The following is an 18145-nucleotide window of genomic DNA, read 5'->3' as shown; positions in this document are numbered from 1 at the left end:
TGAACACTGCCACTGGCTCAATCAAATGGAAATATTTGATGCCCTGTTGCATTTACGACTCATCATCATCATTTAAGCATGCCTTAAAATCCAATTTTGCCAAGAACATGTGACAAAATAAAATAATGGTTATCCGTAGAAATCTTAATTGGTAACTAGTCTCATTTAATGAAATTTTTACAGTTTATGAGGAATTCGAATTCATGTAACTAACCCCACTTGCTAACAATAAAGCTTATAATGAATGCAATGCGACAGCATAGACAACCATACGATGCCTATATAAATGGAGAAACCTCAATGGCAGCATACTGTATTCAGAGCGGGCAAAGAGCAGTTTTTGTTGAGTCTGATGAATCGTAATTGCTCCCTCACTAAGGTCCTGAGTGGTATAATCTAAGTGTTCCATTAATTCCACGCGACCTAAGCAACATTGCAAGAGCCATGCACTACAAAAGTTATATTGCTGCAGAAATGAAAATCTTCTGCATAATGTTTAGTGTAACAAGGTGCAGATGCTGCAACGTTTTGCTCAATACTTCAAAGAAACACATCAAGCCTTTTATCCAAATATGTGGAGTCGACGACTATATGAATTCTAGATTTTCATTCATCGGTTGCTCGGTCTTTGGTTATTTTTTCATTCTAGGTTCTAAAGATTTCAAATAGTTGAAAACTAAACAGAGTTCAAAGACTGACTAGAGACGCCCTTGTTAGAAAATACCTCGACATAGAACTTAAACCATTTGGGATGATGCTCGGTATAGACTCTGGGTCCTTCTCTCTTCCAATGCTTTTTGCATCGCATAATTGGCCCTGCAGACCCCGACAAATGAACGACAAGACATGAAAGTCAGTCAAGCTGAATATACTATGATGAAGCCACAAACTTAGAAGGAAGAAAGATAAGGATCGGATACCTCCAGGGTAGATGGTCAAGGAACATGGATGGTGAAACAACTATATCCTTGAAGGTTTCTTTGTTTGCTATATAAGCTTTGTAACTCCATGAATTGGTTATCAAACTACTACATGAAGGGCTGTTAATGCTGTTCTTCTGTGGTACTATATGAATTACAAGACCTGGTAGAAACATCTCAGGTAGGTCCACTGCTGTTCCGTTTTGAGAAGATGGCACAGCCGCCATAAACTCAGATACAGGATCGCCACAAATATTTACATTGTCGGGAGCAGCATAAAAAGGATTGGTAAAATCATCAGTGGAATCAATGTGATTGATTTCTTCATTACGACTCTCTCTCTTGTTCATTTCTTGCCAGGGCGAAAACTTATCATCCTGTCCCTTACTGTCTGCAGCGTGGACACAGGTTATGTCAGCAGAAACATCAACCCTGTAATCAAATTGCAAGCATAAGAGAAGACCGGCTTAATACCATTCACGCTTTCGCTCCTATAGAACTGGAGATCTCTGTCTCCAGTTGCAGTAGCGGCGGAGTTCACATGTTTAGTTTCAAGCTTTTCATCCATGTCACTTCTTTCACATTTGCTCACAAACAAAAATCTGCGTGCTAGCTTTGAGATTATGGTTGAATCAGTTGCATCCTGTGAAAGTGCCTTAAGTGCAGTAGCACGAAGCCTTAACATTGAAGCAACTGAAAGGCGTGATGAAAATTCATTATTGTACACAATGCTGCAGGAAATTCAGTGTTGAGTTTTCAGGTGTAATGCAAAAGGTTCAAACAGTGGCAAATGAATTGAAGATCATACTGAAGAGCAATGGAAGAAAAACAAAATGTTGATAAATTGCATTAGTACAAGGAATCTCAGGATCCACAATGTTTACCTTGTAGTGAACTCTGAACATGCATCTGCTATAACTCGATCCATGCATGGAAGGGGACCATACGCATAGACATGCATGTTTGGGTATCTTTGATATAACTGCCCAAGAAAATGCCCCCCAAAAATTACATTATGATAGTTACTTAGAAAAAGCCTGGTTTGACCACTATGTCTAAGCTGGATAGTCAATGCTTCAGCCAAGACCCAACATGTCCACAATGATAATAAGTTAGTACGCTTTTATTTAAATGAGAGAAAGGAAGCAGTCACTAAAATGACAGAGAGTAACCAGTCACTTGCTTATGGAACACAAGGTGGCATTTAAGTGGTTCAATTATCTAAAGCAACAATAGATTTGCTCGAGCAATTTGAACTTCAAGATCAACAGCTAGGGCTTCATTATAGAAAGCCAACTGATAAAGCTTAGAGTTTCCTACATTAATAATTATGACAAAGAGAGAAGATAAGACTGAAAGATTTAAACTACAAAACCCTCCAAAATGTGCTCAACTCAGTGTTGGAAAAAAATGAAAAGAAAAAGAGAAGACCATTTGAGAAACTCAGACACACAGTTCAACCAGGTGAAGGCTCAATCTAAATCTTCTACATTTAAGTCCAGAATCTGTATGAACTTTCAAAATCTTATTGGTAAAATTTAAAGTAGACGTGTGTTTATATGAATAAGTTCCCATTTGTGTGCATATTCTGCATCTCACATGGAAAGGACTAGCATAAAGAGAATAATGACTTGTTAAGAATTATTCAAGTAACAGGTATGTTTATAATCACAAAATCTACTCAAACATCAAAATTTACATAGCCAGAAGCTGAAGTAAAGAACAAACAAAAAAGAAAGGAGGAATATATTCCAAGGAATAGCATTATTTTAGTGATAAGAGACTTTTACCCTAAGTCCCAATAATGTGGCAATAGCTCCACCAAGGGAATGCCCAACCAAGCGAAGACCATATCCATCACATTCGCAGCCAGCACCAAGCAATGAAGAAAGAAATCCTCTTGCATTATAGGAAGTACCTGCAGATCCTTTAACGTCACAAATAATCAGAATGAAATCAGCACTTGAGACAGGATGAAGTACAAAGAAATAATCTAAGAACAAACAAATTCCAGTCAGAACCAAAGAGATGCAGTATAGTAGTGAGGTCTGCTAGTTTAAAGTGAAAAAGAGCACTGTTCTCAACAGGCATGTGTTCCTGAGCACTTTGGAATTCTTTTGAATATAGTAAGATCCAATAAACCAGCTGAATCAGCCTGCACAATGTGACCTCTATTTCCAAGCAAGAGATGTACAATAGTTAACGGCTTTTAGAGAAAAAAAATTAAATCCAAATGACTACCATTCCTCATATTTTCTTTATATATAATAGTATGTAGCCAGGCCCTAATGTATTATTCTTATGGCTATCTTATCATTGCAAATATATAAAGAAAAAACTGACAAATGTAATTATTCTTATGGCTATCTTATCAATCTAAATGTATTATTCTTATGGCTATCTTTTCCCATTTTCTGTCATTTCAAGTCATATTTAAGATCCAGATGGGTATGCTTGAAATTTGAATATGTAATGAACTGCGGAATCCCAAATCTTCAGAGTCTTCAAGAAGAGGTATCTATACTAATCTCCGGCTCCACAAGGAAGCAATCCCAAAGCATAATGGTGCGCCTATGAATTCCAATGTTCAGACAGATTACTTAACCGAATTCAATGATCAGTTAAAAAACAGGCTTTCAAAGAAAAACACATGGGATTATGACCAAAGCTGGCAGTTTCCATTCAGCAATATTGTGGTAAATCTGACAGCAAGGTTCCCCCCAACAAGGTAGTATCATCTCTTGCTCTAAGAATACTCTCACTGACATCTTACATTTTCAGTAATATATCAATACCAAGTGACAGCAACAGGTGAACACAGTCAACTAGAAGCAACAAAAGCCAGCACAACAAACACACAGCTTCAAAACAGAGAAGAAAATAAGGAAACAAACAATTCAGTCCAAACACTTTATTATAAATGCAGAGCCATACTGACGATGACTGAATTGGCGCAATACTGCAAGCTAACCATATCTCTTGGCCATTTGGGGTCTGAAACATTCATATTCAACATTTGAAAATGCAGAACAGAACCAATATGCAGAACAGGATTCTCTTTTCTTCCAAAAAATTATGGGAAAAGAATATTAGAACTTGTGGAAAAGAAACAGATTTAACAGATGGGGTCCATATCAACCCTGATGAAGAAAAGGTACACAAACCACTAAGAAGAATACCAATTAGAAGAAGAGCAGTCCCAGAAATGCTATCCAATGATGCATTATAAATAGTCCCAATGCTATTACTGCTCAATGGCTCCTTTGGTTATGTTGCATTTTTGAGTTAGATGACTCAGTACCATGTAATTTGAATAGAAACAAGCAAGGATGAAACCAGAAAATAACGAGAGCGACAGAAATCTATCTGAAAAATGCCTCGTTCCAATGAATATTATTGATAGGTGAACCTCCTATTTATACAACTGACCTATCTCTTTAATAACACTTTAAAACATAACATAACCAACTACAAATAACAAGGTAACAAATTACTTCAAATACAATACTACTAAACAAATACAATACTACTAATCAGAAACTCAAAGACTTCAAACAGTCTGAATTACTTCAACATACCAAGGTAACAAATTACTCAGCTAAAGTTCAAGCAGATTGAGGTGGCTTTGTAAATGCATTAATATCATCGACAGTATGATGTGTTCAATATCATTTTTATTCTTATTAGGTTATCAATCAAGGAACTTTATGGTACAGCTATGTTGTTTCCTTATAGCTTTGTTAACGATAGAGGTCACCAATCATAGACTTTGGCTATCAATCAAAGGACTGTTACCATGTGATATCCTTTTTTTTCCTGTCCTGAACTTCTCAAGTCTCTGGTAACATTTAGTACCCTGTGATTTCAGAAGGAAGGTTATGGATAGGCTTTGTCATCTTGATTAGGTTCCAGAAGATAGTGCTATGGCACTGACACTAGAATGGCTTCTCATTGCTAGACCAGTCAGAAATCCTTTTAAGAAATGGAATCCAGGAAGAAAGGAGTATTGGCTAAATCCAGGAAGAGTATTAGGTTACCACATGGGTGGACTCCAGGAAGATAGGGGTACCGGCTAGTTATTGACTAGCTCTGAGAAGAGTATTGGGTCCCCTCTTGCATCAATGAATCTGGGATATATTGCCATGGAAATATTTGTTGAGATGATGATTTATTGACATCATGGAAACTGAATAGATGCGCTATGTGATACAAAATGAGTTGATTCTTTTGTTGATACATGTTGCATGGGAAATCTTGGTGAATCTCTAAAACTAAAATTTTGTTTCTTATATGTATCAAAAATTTTATATTGAATATTGATCTATGAAGAAACTAGGTAGATGAATTAGGGAATTAAACCACCGTAAATAATTTCATTGATCTGAAAAATATATATACACAAAAGTCCTAAAAAAATCTGCTAAAAATGCCCCTAACTTTTCTCCTAACTATTCTCCTATTTTATAGTTGTAGATTGCAACACTTTGCTGTCTACTTTACAGATTTAGATCACTCAACAATTTGGATAACTTATGACTAAATTATCCCTATTCTACCTTATCTTTCTGTTTGAATTTCCTGATTGCACGAAGCTGTAATCCCAAGCCTCTTAAAGTTCCTTAGCTTCCTCCAACACTCCCCTCTCAAGCTAAGGAATAGATGTCAATCATTCTCAGCTTGCCTCTAAGAGTCTCAAAACCTTGTTTTTGCATAACTTTAGTTCGGATGTCTGTTTCTTGATCTTTAGTAGGAACATAAATGAGTCTTATGTCTCTTTCTTCCATCTCTTGCTTGACGAAATGCCTACCAATTCTAACATGCTTCATCCGGTCATGATGCACTGGTTGTTTACAATGCTGATAGCCGATTTGCTATCACTATAGAGTAACTTAGGAGATGATATAGCCATATAGGTATAGAAAGATCTTTCATCAGTCTTTCTATCCATATTATCTTACAAATCCCTTGAGCAATGGCTCGATACTCAGCTTCCACACTGTTATGAGTAACAACTTCTTGTTTCTTGCTCTCCCAGTCACTAAGTTTCCCCACAGCTTGGTACAATATCCTGATGTGGATCTACTATCCTCAATGGAACCTACCCAATCCGAATTTGCATAGCCAATAATTCCTCTATCCTAACTTTTCTTGAACAACAACCCTTTTCCAAGTGTTCCTTTGAGATACCTGAGAATATGGTAAGTTGCTTCAAGATGTCTTTTAGTTGGTAGATGCATGAATTAGTTGATGATGCTCACAACATAGGCAATATATGGCCTTGTGTGAGATAAATAGATAAGTTTTCCTACTAAGCGTTGATATCTTCCTTTGTCAACCTGATATTCTTCTTTCTCTTCTTTATTCTTCCAATTGGGCTCTAAGGGAGTACTTGCTAGTTTACACCCTAGTTTGCTTGTTTCCCTTAGCAAATCTAGGATGTATTTCTTTTGAGATATGAATATGCCTTCCTTGCTTCTCGCCACTTCCAACCCAAGGAAGTGTCTTAATTCTCCCACCTCTTTTACCTTGAATGCTTGTCTTAGTTGATGCTTTAATTTTTCAATTTCTTGGTTGTTGTCTCCTGTGATGATGATGTCATCCACATAAACTATTAAGATTGTTCTCCTTCCATCCTCTTCAATCTTGGCGAAAAGAGTGTGATTTGCTTGCCCTTGCTTGTATCCAAGCTCGTGTAGGGTGTCACTAAATTTCTTAAACCAAGCTCTAGGAGATTGTTTAAGACCATATAGTGATTTCTTTAACTTGCATACCTTCCCTCTAGTGTCATTTTTCTCAAAACCTGATGGTATTTTCATATAGAGTTCCTCTTCCAACTCTCCATTCAAGAAAGCATTTTTGACATCCAAATGATGTAGTCTCCATTCTAGATTTATTGCCAATGATAATAAAACCCATATGGAATTTAGTTTAGCCATTGGAACAAATGTTTCATCGTAGTCCAAGCCTTGAGTTTGAGTGAATCCTTAAGCTACAAGTCTTGCCTTGTACCTGCCAATACTCCCATCAGAACTGTACTTCATAGTGAACACCCACTTGCTGCGTATTGCTTTCTTTCCTTCTAGTGGCTCCATAACTTCCCATGTATTGTTCTTTTCCAAGTCTTTCATCTCTTCCATGACTACTACCTTCCATTTTTTATCTTGTAGTGCTTAATAAATATCTCTAGAAATGGCCACACTATCAAGACTGACAGTAAATGATCTGTATTGGGGAGAGATAATCTTGAGTATCTAAGATAATTTGAGATAGGATGTTTTGTACAAGATCTTATCCCTTTTCTTAGAGCAACTGGAATACCTAAATCATCTTCAAATCTATTTTGTACCTCAGTATCTCTTGCAGCCACATTTTTTGGACTTATCCCCAGATTAGATGATTTAGTTGGTTGAGAATCACGAGGCCTTCTTGAATAAACCATTAGTGGTGGTTTATTTTGGACCTTATCATTTTCTTGAATTTTGGTGTTCTCTTTCTCTCCCCCTTGATGGTTTAGGGCTGGAGGAATGGAATTTGAACTGAATTCAAGACTGATCTGAAGGGTTTTAGGTTTAACGACAGGGTTTGGTAATGGATCAGTGAGAGGAGTAGGAGAGGGATGATCAGGTATAGGCGTGATTGTACTCCAAACATCTTCTATTTTGGAGGTACTTTCTTGCAGAGGGGTATCATGAAAAAATTGTTGATGCTCGATGAAAGAGATATCACAAGAGACAAAGAATTTTCGGTTAGTGGAGTTATAACATTTATATCTTTGCTGAGTATGAGAGTAACCAACAAATATGCATTTGAGCGCTTTAGGGTCCAATTTGGATTGAGTGAGTTGGTTTTTGTGTACAAAAACAATACATCCAAAAACCTTAGGAGATAGAGAATTTAGGACCCCGGTATGGTGGGGAAAAGATTCAAGAAACACATTCAAGGGAGTTTTAAACTTTAGAATTTTTGAAAGGAGTCTATTAATTAGATAGGTTGCTGTAAGTACAGCTTCTCCCCAATAGACATTTGGAACTAATTGAAACTAATTGAGCAAACATTAGGGCTCTTGCTATCTCAAGAAGATGCTAGTTCTTTCTTTCAGCTATCCCATTTTGTTAGGGATTATAGGGAAATGAGATTTGGTGAATAATACCATGCTCATTTAGGTATTGATTGAATTCATTTGAGAAGTGCTCTTGACCATTATCAGATCTCAATATATGAATGGGTGATTGAAAAACATTTTTGACCATTTGATGAAACCTTTTGAAAACAAGATAGGTTTCAGATTTGTCTTTCATTAGGAACACCGAGCATATTCTTGTGCAGTCATCAATAAAAGTGAGAAACCATCGTGTGTTTGTTCGGTTGGGACTCCTAATTGGTCCTCAAATGTCACTATGAACCAAATGAAATGGTTTTGAAAGTTTATAGGTATGATTAGGATGAGAACTCTTGGTTTGCTTTGCAGGAATACAATGTTCATAATAGAAATTCTGAATTTTATTGCTAGAAAGAGAATGATACAAAACTCTAAGATACTCTAAGCTAGGATATCCTAATTGTTGATGCCATAACATTAATTTAGATTTCGAAACAGTAGCTAAAGAGGATTGAATAGATAACCTAAATTTTGTAGGGTGATCAAGTTTTGAAATTTGATAAAGTCCTCCCTTCTCCTCAGCTTTGTCAATCATCCTCCCTGAGGATATGCCTCGAAAAACACAATGAGAGTGAAAAAATGTCACTGAGCAATTCCTTTTTTTAGTGATTTTACTTACTGATAGCAGGTTGCATCTTAAATATGGTACATAAAGTACTGAATTTAGGATTAAGCCTACTATGTAAGTTGTTCCTCTCCCTTGGGCTAAGGAGGTTGTGTCATCAACCATAAACACAGCAATGCCTTGATTACAAGGTTCATAATTGGATAAAATTTTAAAGGAACCTGTCATGTGGTCTGATACTCTAGTGTCTATGATCCAAAAGTTTGTAGAAAACCTTTGAGAAAGTAGAGAGTGACCGGTATTACATTGTTTTGCCAAGGACACTGTTGAAATATTGTCTCAAGTATATGGTATAAGAAGAAGAAAAGTGCAAGCAGTGTGTGATGGCAGTGTTCTAGAGGGCCATTGAAGAATTAGATAGAAGTTTATATCCCAAACTGTAATTAATGGAAATTAGGGGGGTTAAACTATAAATATCTAATGTTTTCTCTAGAGATAATCGCCAACTCTATAAATAGAGTGCTAGGGGGTGTGTGCGGCCATTCTATTCTCTTCTATTGTAACGAGTGCATTGTATTCTCTAAGAGAAAGGCTAGAGTTCTGTTTTTAGCTTTGTAATCTTGGGAGAGAAGTTGTTGTTTTTGTACTCGGGAATAGGGGGGAGATCTTGCTGCTGTACCGGTCTTTCTTCTCCTTAATAAGATTGCTAGGAGGGCTCTTTGAAGGCTAGATGTAGGTTTCCTCAAAGGAAACCGAACCAGGATAAATCTTTGCGTTGTGTGGTTTGCTTTCTGTTTCTTGTTCTTATTTTTATTCTGTTTGATTGCTTATATTTTCTGTTTTCAATTCCTATTATCGCTGGGTGGATTTTGAGAGTGTTGAGAGAGCATATATCATCCAAGGGTCATTCCGTATAGTCCTAGGATAACAGACACTACTGGATTCTTGTCTGCACTTTTAGCTGCCTTATGCACCTTAGTTTGGCTTAGTAACTGTTGTAGGGCCTCCAATTGATCTGTTGTTAGAGAAACTGTAGTTGAATTTCCTTTTTCAGCTTCTACCATGTATGCGGACTGACCTCTCTTTCATTGATTTCTTGGTTTACAATTTGCTAGCTTTCCATGTATCTTCCAACAGGTTTCCCTAGTATAATAGGGTTTATTGCAGTGGTCACACCATTGTTTATCTTTTTGCATCTCACCTTTAGTTGTGATAGGAAACTTTCCTCGAGATATGTTTAGGGCAGAATTATGAAGATATACCTTGCTGTTTGAATGACTAGAAGTAGGCAGCATCACTTTCTTCCTACTCTCTTCTCTTCTTACTTCAGCAAACACCTCTCTCATAAATGGGAAGGGCTTAGTCCCAAGTAATCTTCCTCTTACTTCATCTAAATCTGAGTTTAGACCGTGTAAGAAGTCAAGAACTCTTTCTTTCTCCACCATCTTGTCATACTTTCTTCCATCCATAGGACACTCCCATGTAATCTCATAGAAGAGGTCCATCTCTTGCTATAATTTGGTTAAGGTGTCATAATACTCAATAACAGAGTTATTACCTTGCTTTGTGGTTCGGATGATAGACCGGACTTGAAAACTTTGGGCTGTGTTTTCAAGGTCTGAGTTAATCTCTTTGACAACCTTCCAAATCTCATTAGCTGTTTTGTAGAATAAATAAGTTCTATTAATCTTAGGTTCCATAGAGTTTACTAGCCAGGCCATCACAATAGCATTCTCAGCTTCTCATATTCCATAATTTGTTGACTCGGGGCTTGGTTTTGCAATATCTCCTATTAGATAGTCGACTTTACCCTTCTGTTGAACTACCAACATATTTGATTGGGACCACTCTCGGAAGTTGGTTCCATTCATCTTGTGTAGAGTAATTTGGAGTGAATGACTATCAAGAGTTGTTAGGAGTAATTGGAACTTGATTGTTCTTCATTAGAAGAGGATTGGTGGTTGCAGTCTCGCTGCTTGTTGGAATCTCAGCCATTGCGTGAGCTTAAGAGTCTTATCTAAAATAAAACACTAGCTATTGGGTTCCACAAGAATGTGTCTCTGATACCATGAAGAAACTAGGTAGATGAATTAGGGAATTAAACCACCATAAATAATTTCATTGATTTGAAAAATATATATACACAAAAGTCCTAAAAACACAACAACAACAACATATCCAGCCTTTATCCCACTATGTGGGGTCGGCTACATGAATTCTAGACTTCCATATATTTCCGTCTTTTGTCATATCTTCATTTAGGCTCATATACTTCATATAAAATTTTAATGTCTCTCCCAAAGTCTTCTTGGGTCTGCCTCTACCTCTTTTTTTGACTAATTGTTCTATTTCATCAACTCTCCTCACAGGAGCGTCTCTTGGTCTCCTTCTCACATGACCAAACCATCTTAGTCTAGTCTCTCTCATATTCTCCTTGATTGGCACTACTTCTACCTTATTACGAATAACCTCATTTCTAATTTTATCTTTTCTTGTATGGCCGCACATCCATCTTAACATTCTCATCTCCGCTACGCTCGTCTTTTGCTCATACTGGTATTTGACTGCCCAACATTCTGAGCCATACAACAGGGCTGGTCTTATAGCTGTCCTATAGAATTTTCCTTTCAGTTTTAATAGGATTTTACTATCACATAACACCCCCAATACATTTCTCCATTTTAGCCAATCTGCCTTAATTCTATGCGTGACATCCTCGTGAAGGGAGGAGGGTTGTGTTAGGTAGTCGACAGCCGACGTAAAACCTAGTCAGATCCAAAACATGAACTCTAGACACAAAAGTCCTAAAAAATCTGCTAAAAATCCTCTTAACTTTTCTCCTATTTTATAGGAGTAGATTACAACACTTTGCTATCTACTTTAGAGATTTAGATCACTCAATAATTCAGATAACTTATGACTAAATTATTCTTATTCTACCTTATCTTTTTGTTTGAATTTCCTGATTGCACAAAGCTATAATCCCGAGCCTTTTATAGTTCCTTAGCTTCCTCCAACAATCTATTATGTGGAATAATCTCCGCTAGGCTTTGAACTCACCCTCTCCCTAACAATTTTTTCAGGTAAGCAGGGATTAATTGGTCTAGATGTGGACTTGGACTAGAGGATTCACAAGTGAACTTAGTTAGGCTAGTTTATTTTTCAATTATTGTCAGCTATTCAGATTATGAGAACTCCAAGGATTTTAGTAAAATTTTGTTCTAGTTATTTCAGTTGTGTATTCTGGTTATCTTCTTTGATGATAAATTGGATGAATGTTCAGGCTTCATGAACTTGAAGTCTTGGCTTAGGGTTCATGGACAATTACATAACCCATAGAGGAGGTGTGACAGAGGCTCTGCAAAAGAAAGTGGTTAAGTGAGAAAGGATTGGAAAAGTGAAGAAAAGCCGGGAGAAAGGAGAGATTCTGCTACGAATTCAAGTAGCTGAAATTATTAGTAGGGAAATTCTGCTCAACTTGAGGAAAGGCTTGAGGAGCTAGTATCTTTGTTGAGGCAAGTTGTCACAACCCAATCCTACATTGATAGTCTACTAGAAAGGGTCTTGAGTATAAAGCTTGGTCCCATGAACCCATAAGTCAAAGCCAACCCAAGACTGATACCATGTGGGTGTGGGCTAGGAAAGTGTTCTGAGGATGACATTGGGTTAGATTGCGATATGGAAAGTTTTAGCCTAGTGAGGATGCAGATTAAAGGGAGGGGAGTTGGCCACAACCCAATCCCACATTAGTAGCATATTGGGGAGGCCTTGGGTATAAAAATTGGTCCCATGAACCCATAAGCCACCTTCACCTCACACTTTTGGGTGAGGACCTGTGGTGTTACAAAAGTGCATTGTTATGGTTCATTTATGTTGTGGCATTATGAAGACAATAACATGCATGATATATGAAGTCAAGTAGGCATGGAATGTTACAGTTCATTGCCAAATAAGGTCAAATATGAGTCATTACAGCCCTTAGACAATGTGAATGAGTTGCCAGGTGTCGGGTATGATGGGCATGAACCTAGGTTGCACCTGTTAGAAAGGGAAATTGAGGAAAAATAAGGTTGCCTTCATGAAATGCGTGATTGAGCATTGTATGTGAATGCAATGTCAGAACATGCCTTACTAAGATTGGTTCCTCATGCATTGCATTTTAACATTCCAAAACATGCAAGGGAAAGGAAGATTGTATAAGATCATGTATATACCTTTAAAGCATGTCCAATAGTATGTTGATGTCTTAAAGCTTTGCATGAGATACATGGAATGGGAACAATGATAAATTTATATCCGTTGTTGTCTTGCTTTTATGTTATGATGTGAGAAAAGTGAAATCCCCAATAGACCTAGGATTGATATAGGAACATAAGGCCTAACCACACATTAAGGCATCAAAGAGACTTCCATCTAGTGGAAAATTCCCTTGTGACTTCTTTCCAAGGGGTCTCAAGAGGGTGCCTAACTAGGGGTGGGGCGTTGCAGATGTGGTTATATAAAAGAAACAATAGAAACAATATTATTCAACATAAAGTTAGACACATGAGAAGAAGACCAATAGACACAACTTTAAAACAAGTAGATGGAATGGAAGAAGTTTATAACAAAAGTGGTAAGAGGAAAGCCAAAAAACTTGGTAGAAAACCCTTACACATGAGATATGATAATCTTACAGAAGTTATGACTATAGATAGATATGATTGGAGAGCTAAAATTAATGCAGCCAACCCCACCTAATGGGATTAATGCCTGTGATGGTTTTGTTGTTTAAATTAGTAAAGGAACTCAGTGAAGAAATGTTCCAAGAGGATGGAAAGGGGCAAGAATCCAATGCCCCCAAACAACAACAACAACAACAATAACATATCCAGCCTTTATCTCATTATGCGGGGTTGGCTACATGAATCATCAAGATATTTCAGCAATTAAATTCAAGATATTTCTTCCCAATTTAAGCTCCCTTGTTAGTATCTTTTTCCAAATAATCCAGAAATAAAGCAGGCATGCTTTATATGGGATCTCAAAGAACTTCTCTTGTAACCAATATAATGGATATTTTATGAATCATCAAAATCTCAGTTAATATAACATAAGAGCCTACTAAATTGGTTTTCAATATTGCATAACAAAAGGCTTAAATGTTAAATGATCTGAAAAAATGTGTACCATCTTACCATTATCTCCAAGATTTCCTTCAATTTGAAAGAAGAGATCCCTTGCAGCCTCAACTATGCCTGAATGCCCATAGTGTGGTAAAGATGAAATAACTCCATGCCTTACATCCGGCTGAATGTGATTGCTACTGAATAAAAAATAGCTCATTAGCTTGGGATAAGCCAGTTGATAAAACATTGCAGCAGATAACTCTGAAAGAATGCCATCTGGAGGCAGATAATCCATCCAACTCACTTGGTAACTAGTAGCAATTATTAACAATTAGGCATGCAACTATTTTATTGATATTAGAGAGAAAAAGAAGCAAATCAACTGACTTGATATTTCATTTTGTAAAGTGATATGAACAATCAGAAAAAATTGTAAACAACCACAAGCAACTTTTGGGCTTTAATACATGTAGAAGTAACAAACTATTGAAATAATTTTGATTGTGCATCTTCAAATCATTTGTATATGTACAGTTTAGTATAACTTATTGTAGTAGCTAGAAAGTGGTCAGAGAGTATCCAATTTTACTAGGGATTGTTAAACCATTTTCAAGTTGTGGAAACAATGTCTTTCAAAGCAAGGGTACAGCTACATACAAAGATCACCCTTCCCCAATCCTCTCTCATTCACTGGGAACACCCTCTTTCTTTACATGTACATATATACTGCACACAAATTAATAGACAACTATGTATCATATTCACTAGATTTAGCTATAATACCAAATGAATCAGACTTCTCTGATTAACAAAATATCAAAAATTGAATAGTCATTTATTTCCACTTTCATCAAAAGAAAAAAAAATCAATTGTTCTTTATGTGCCAACCAGTAATTTGATTGATTTCAATCCCTTCACTAAATGGATTCACGTATATTATATAAACTTGCATTTGAGTACAAAAGATAAATAGCAGTCATTCTGAAGTAAGTGTGTATGCATGAGACTGCATATTTCAATGAACTCAATCATATAATCGGTTCAATGGACTCTTAAAATTTAAAAGCATAAAAAAACACTCTTTCATACTGATATTTTTTGAAAAATTCAAGTCTTTCTAAGTTGTGCCTTTTTAGGTCCAAGGACCAACTATATTAGTTTGTTAACATGCTCAAAGATGCATCACTTATAAATAACTTTGCATAGTTACAAAAAGGTCTGATAGTAAAAATTAATCAATCCTTCTTTATTGAAATGAATAAAACATTAACCTCCCCATTTTGCTGGTCTCTAAATGCCAACCATTTATATTTATTCCTTTACCAACTACAGAATCTTTTTTTTTTTTGGGGGGGGGGGGGGGGGGGGGGATAATCCTATTTATTTCTTTCATTTATTTAAAATATTTATATAGACATGTATAATTCCGCCTGGAGATGTTATCCACTGCCGGTCCCAAACCCGGATAAAGGAGAAGGGTTGTTAGGTACCCGATAGCCAACGTAAAACCTAACCGGATAAAAAACATGAACTCTAGACAAACTATGAAAAATTATTGGGGCGTAACCCTTCATAGCGACGCTCTACACTGCCCACGTATAGTATCAAGTGAGCTAGAGCCGCTGCATCAGCGCCTGGATGTAGTAACAAATGAGCAAGGGTCCCCGCATTTGCTTGGATGAATGTGGGTAAAGAAGCTAGTACAAAACCAAAATCAAAAACAAAATCAAATTCAAAGTCAAGGCCAAAACCAAAATCATGGATTAAGAATTGGGTTATGGAACATAGGAACATTAACGAGCAAATCTATGAAAATGGTAGATATGATGATTAGGAGAAAGATTAATACTATGTGCCTTCAAGAGACGAGATGGGTAGGGAAAAAAGCAAAAACTATCAGAAACTGGATATAAAATATAGTACACAGGAAATAATTGAGTGAAAAATGGAGTGGGGATTATTATGGATAAAAACTTGGTAGATGAGGTAGTGGATGTAAAGAGAATAGGGGATAGGATTATTATGGTGAAGGTTGGTCTAGGAAGAATGACTATAAATATCTTTAGTACATATGCACCACAAGCAAGGTTAGGTGAGGAGATAAAAACAAAATTCTGGGAGGATCTAGAGGGACTCATACAAATGATACCAAGAGGAGAGAAAGTGATTATGGGAGGTGACTTAAATGGTCACGTGGGTAGAGACGAAAACGGCTATAGAAAGGTACATGGATGGTATGGATTCGGGGAAATTAATAATGAGGGTAAGTCTATTCTAGATTTTGCTATGACATATGGGCTCATCATAACCAATACTAGGTTCAAAAAACAGGACGAACACTTAATCATATATAAAAATGTCACATCAAGAACCCAAATAGATTACTTCCTCATGAGACAAGAGGATCGATTATGTTGTAAGGATTGTAAGGTGATACTGGGGGAGTGTTTGACTACTCAACTTAGACTTTTGGTACTTGACGTCCAAATAAAAAATTGGAAGAGAAAAAATCACATAAAAAAAATCCAAGAATTAGGTGGTGGGATTTAAAAGGGGAGAAACAACTAAGCTTCAAAGAAAAATTAAGGGGTAGAAGAGAATGGAATGGAGGAGGACAACTAAACCAAATGTGGAGGGAAATGGCTACTGCCCTGAGAAGCATGACAAAGGTAGTCCTTAGAGAGACAAATGGTAGAGCCCCAAACCTTAAGGAGTCTTGGTGGTGGAATGAAGAGGTACAATTGAAAATTAGAAATAAAAAAACTTGCTATAAGGCTGTATATCAATGCAACAATGAAGAAAACCTAAAAAATTATAAAGAAGAAAAAGACAGTAAAAAGAACTGTTAGTGAAGCAAAGTCAAAAGCATATGAGAATCTATATAAACGACTTGATACAAAAGATGGAGAAAGGGATATATATAAATTAGCTAAAACAAGAGAAAGAATAACAACTAAACCAAGTGAAATGCATAAAAGATGAAAACCAAAATGTATTAGTGAATGAGGGAGCGATTAAGAAGAGATGGAATGAGTATTTCACAAAATTATTCAATTATGGTGAGGACACAAGAGTTAGGTTAGGACATCTTAGTAACTTCGAAGGGAACGTGAGCTATACATTTTATCGACCCATAAATTCAAATGAAATAAGGCAAGCATTAAAAAAGATGAAAAATCATAAGGCGGTGGAATCGGATAATATACCAATAGAAGCCTGGAAATGTATGGGAGAAGAGGGCATCTCTTGGCTAATAAAATTATTTAACGCGATCCTTAAATCAAAAAAGATGCCAGATGAGTGGAGGAAGAGTACTTTGGTTCCTATATATAAGAACAAAGAAGTTCAAAACTGTGAAAATTACAAAGGAATTAAGTTAATGAGCCATACCATGAAACTTTGGGAGAGAGTAATAGAGCAAAGGCTCAAAAAAGAAACAGATGTATCAGAAAATTAGTCTAGTTTCATGCCTGGTAGGTTAACAATGGAAGCTATATACCTACTGAGACGCCCAATGGAAAGGTATTGGGATCAGCAGAAGGACCTGCATATGGTGTTTATAGATCTAGAAAAGGCCTATGATAGGGTCCCTAGAGAAGTATTATAGAGGGTTTTAGAGAAGAAAAGAGTCTGAATAGCCTATATACAAGCCCTTAAAAACATGTATCACAGTACAGAGACAAGGGTCAGAATATGCGGAGGGGATACTAAACCGTTTAAAATTACAATGGGACTACACCAAGGTTCTGTACTAAGTCCATACTTATTTACTTTAGTAATGGATGAACTCACTAAACACATTCAGACAAAGGTGCCATGGTGTATGCCATTTGCAGATGACATAGTGTTGGTGGATGAAACAAAAGAGGGAGTGAACACTAAGCTTGAGTTGTGGAGAAACAATTTAGAATCTAAGGAATTTAAATGAAGTAGAAGGAAAACAAAATATATGGAATGTAAATTTAGTAAGAATGCAAGAGTGGAGAATGTTGTAATAAAATTGGAAGACCAAATCTTATAAAGAAAAGACCATTTTTGATATTTGGGATTAGTGATTAAAAAAAATGGAGAAATTCATAAGGATGTCACGCATAGAATTAAGGCAGGTTGGCTAAAATGGAGAAATGCATCGGGGGTGTTATGTGATGGTAAAATCCTATTAAAACTAAAAGGAAAATTCTATAGGACAGTGATAAGACCAGTCTTGTTATGTGGCTCAGAATGTTGGGTAGTCAAATACCAGCATGAGCAAAAGACGAGCGTAACGGATATGAGGATGCTAAGATGGATGTGTGGCCATACAAGAAAAGATAAAATTAGAAATGAGGTTATTCGTAATAAGGTAGGAGTAGTGCCAATCAAGGAGAAGATGAGAGAGACTAGACTAAGATG

The 18145-nt window shown here is 36.5% G+C and overlaps 1 protein-coding gene across 14 annotated transcripts in view; it reads right to left on the bottom strand.

Moving 5' to 3' along the window:
- The window catches only part of LOC127788510 (uncharacterized), a 37933-nt gene continuing 19788 nt past the window's right edge, over window positions 1–18145 (bottom strand). For 11 of the 14 annotated variants that reach the window (XM_052316873.1, XM_052316869.1, XM_052316877.1 and 8 more), the window contains 6 exons: window positions 13822–13949; window positions 2711–2847; window positions 1805–1902; window positions 1395–1651; window positions 921–1311; window positions 589–816 (listed from right to left, as the gene is read on the bottom strand). In XM_052316873.1, the coding sequence (XP_052172833.1) occupies window positions 738–816; window positions 921–1311; window positions 1395–1651; window positions 1805–1902; window positions 2711–2847; window positions 13822–13949 (1090 nt within the window). In that variant the 3' untranslated portion in view covers window positions 589–737. Of the gene's footprint in view, window positions 424–588; window positions 817–920; window positions 1312–1394; window positions 1652–1804; window positions 1903–2710; window positions 2848–13821; window positions 13950–18145 lie in introns of those variants that run through there. The other 3 variants (XM_052316870.1, XM_052316871.1, XM_052316872.1) reach the window with 3 other exon arrangements.

This window comes from Diospyros lotus, chromosome 13 (assembly GCF_014633365.1).
Source record: "Diospyros lotus cultivar Yz01 chromosome 13, ASM1463336v1, whole genome shotgun sequence".
NCBI classification, from domain to species: Eukaryota; Viridiplantae; Streptophyta; class Magnoliopsida; order Ericales; family Ebenaceae; genus Diospyros; species Diospyros lotus.
The sequence above is the reverse complement of the archived record's forward strand: the minus strand, read 5'-3'. Positions and strand labels throughout refer to the sequence as shown.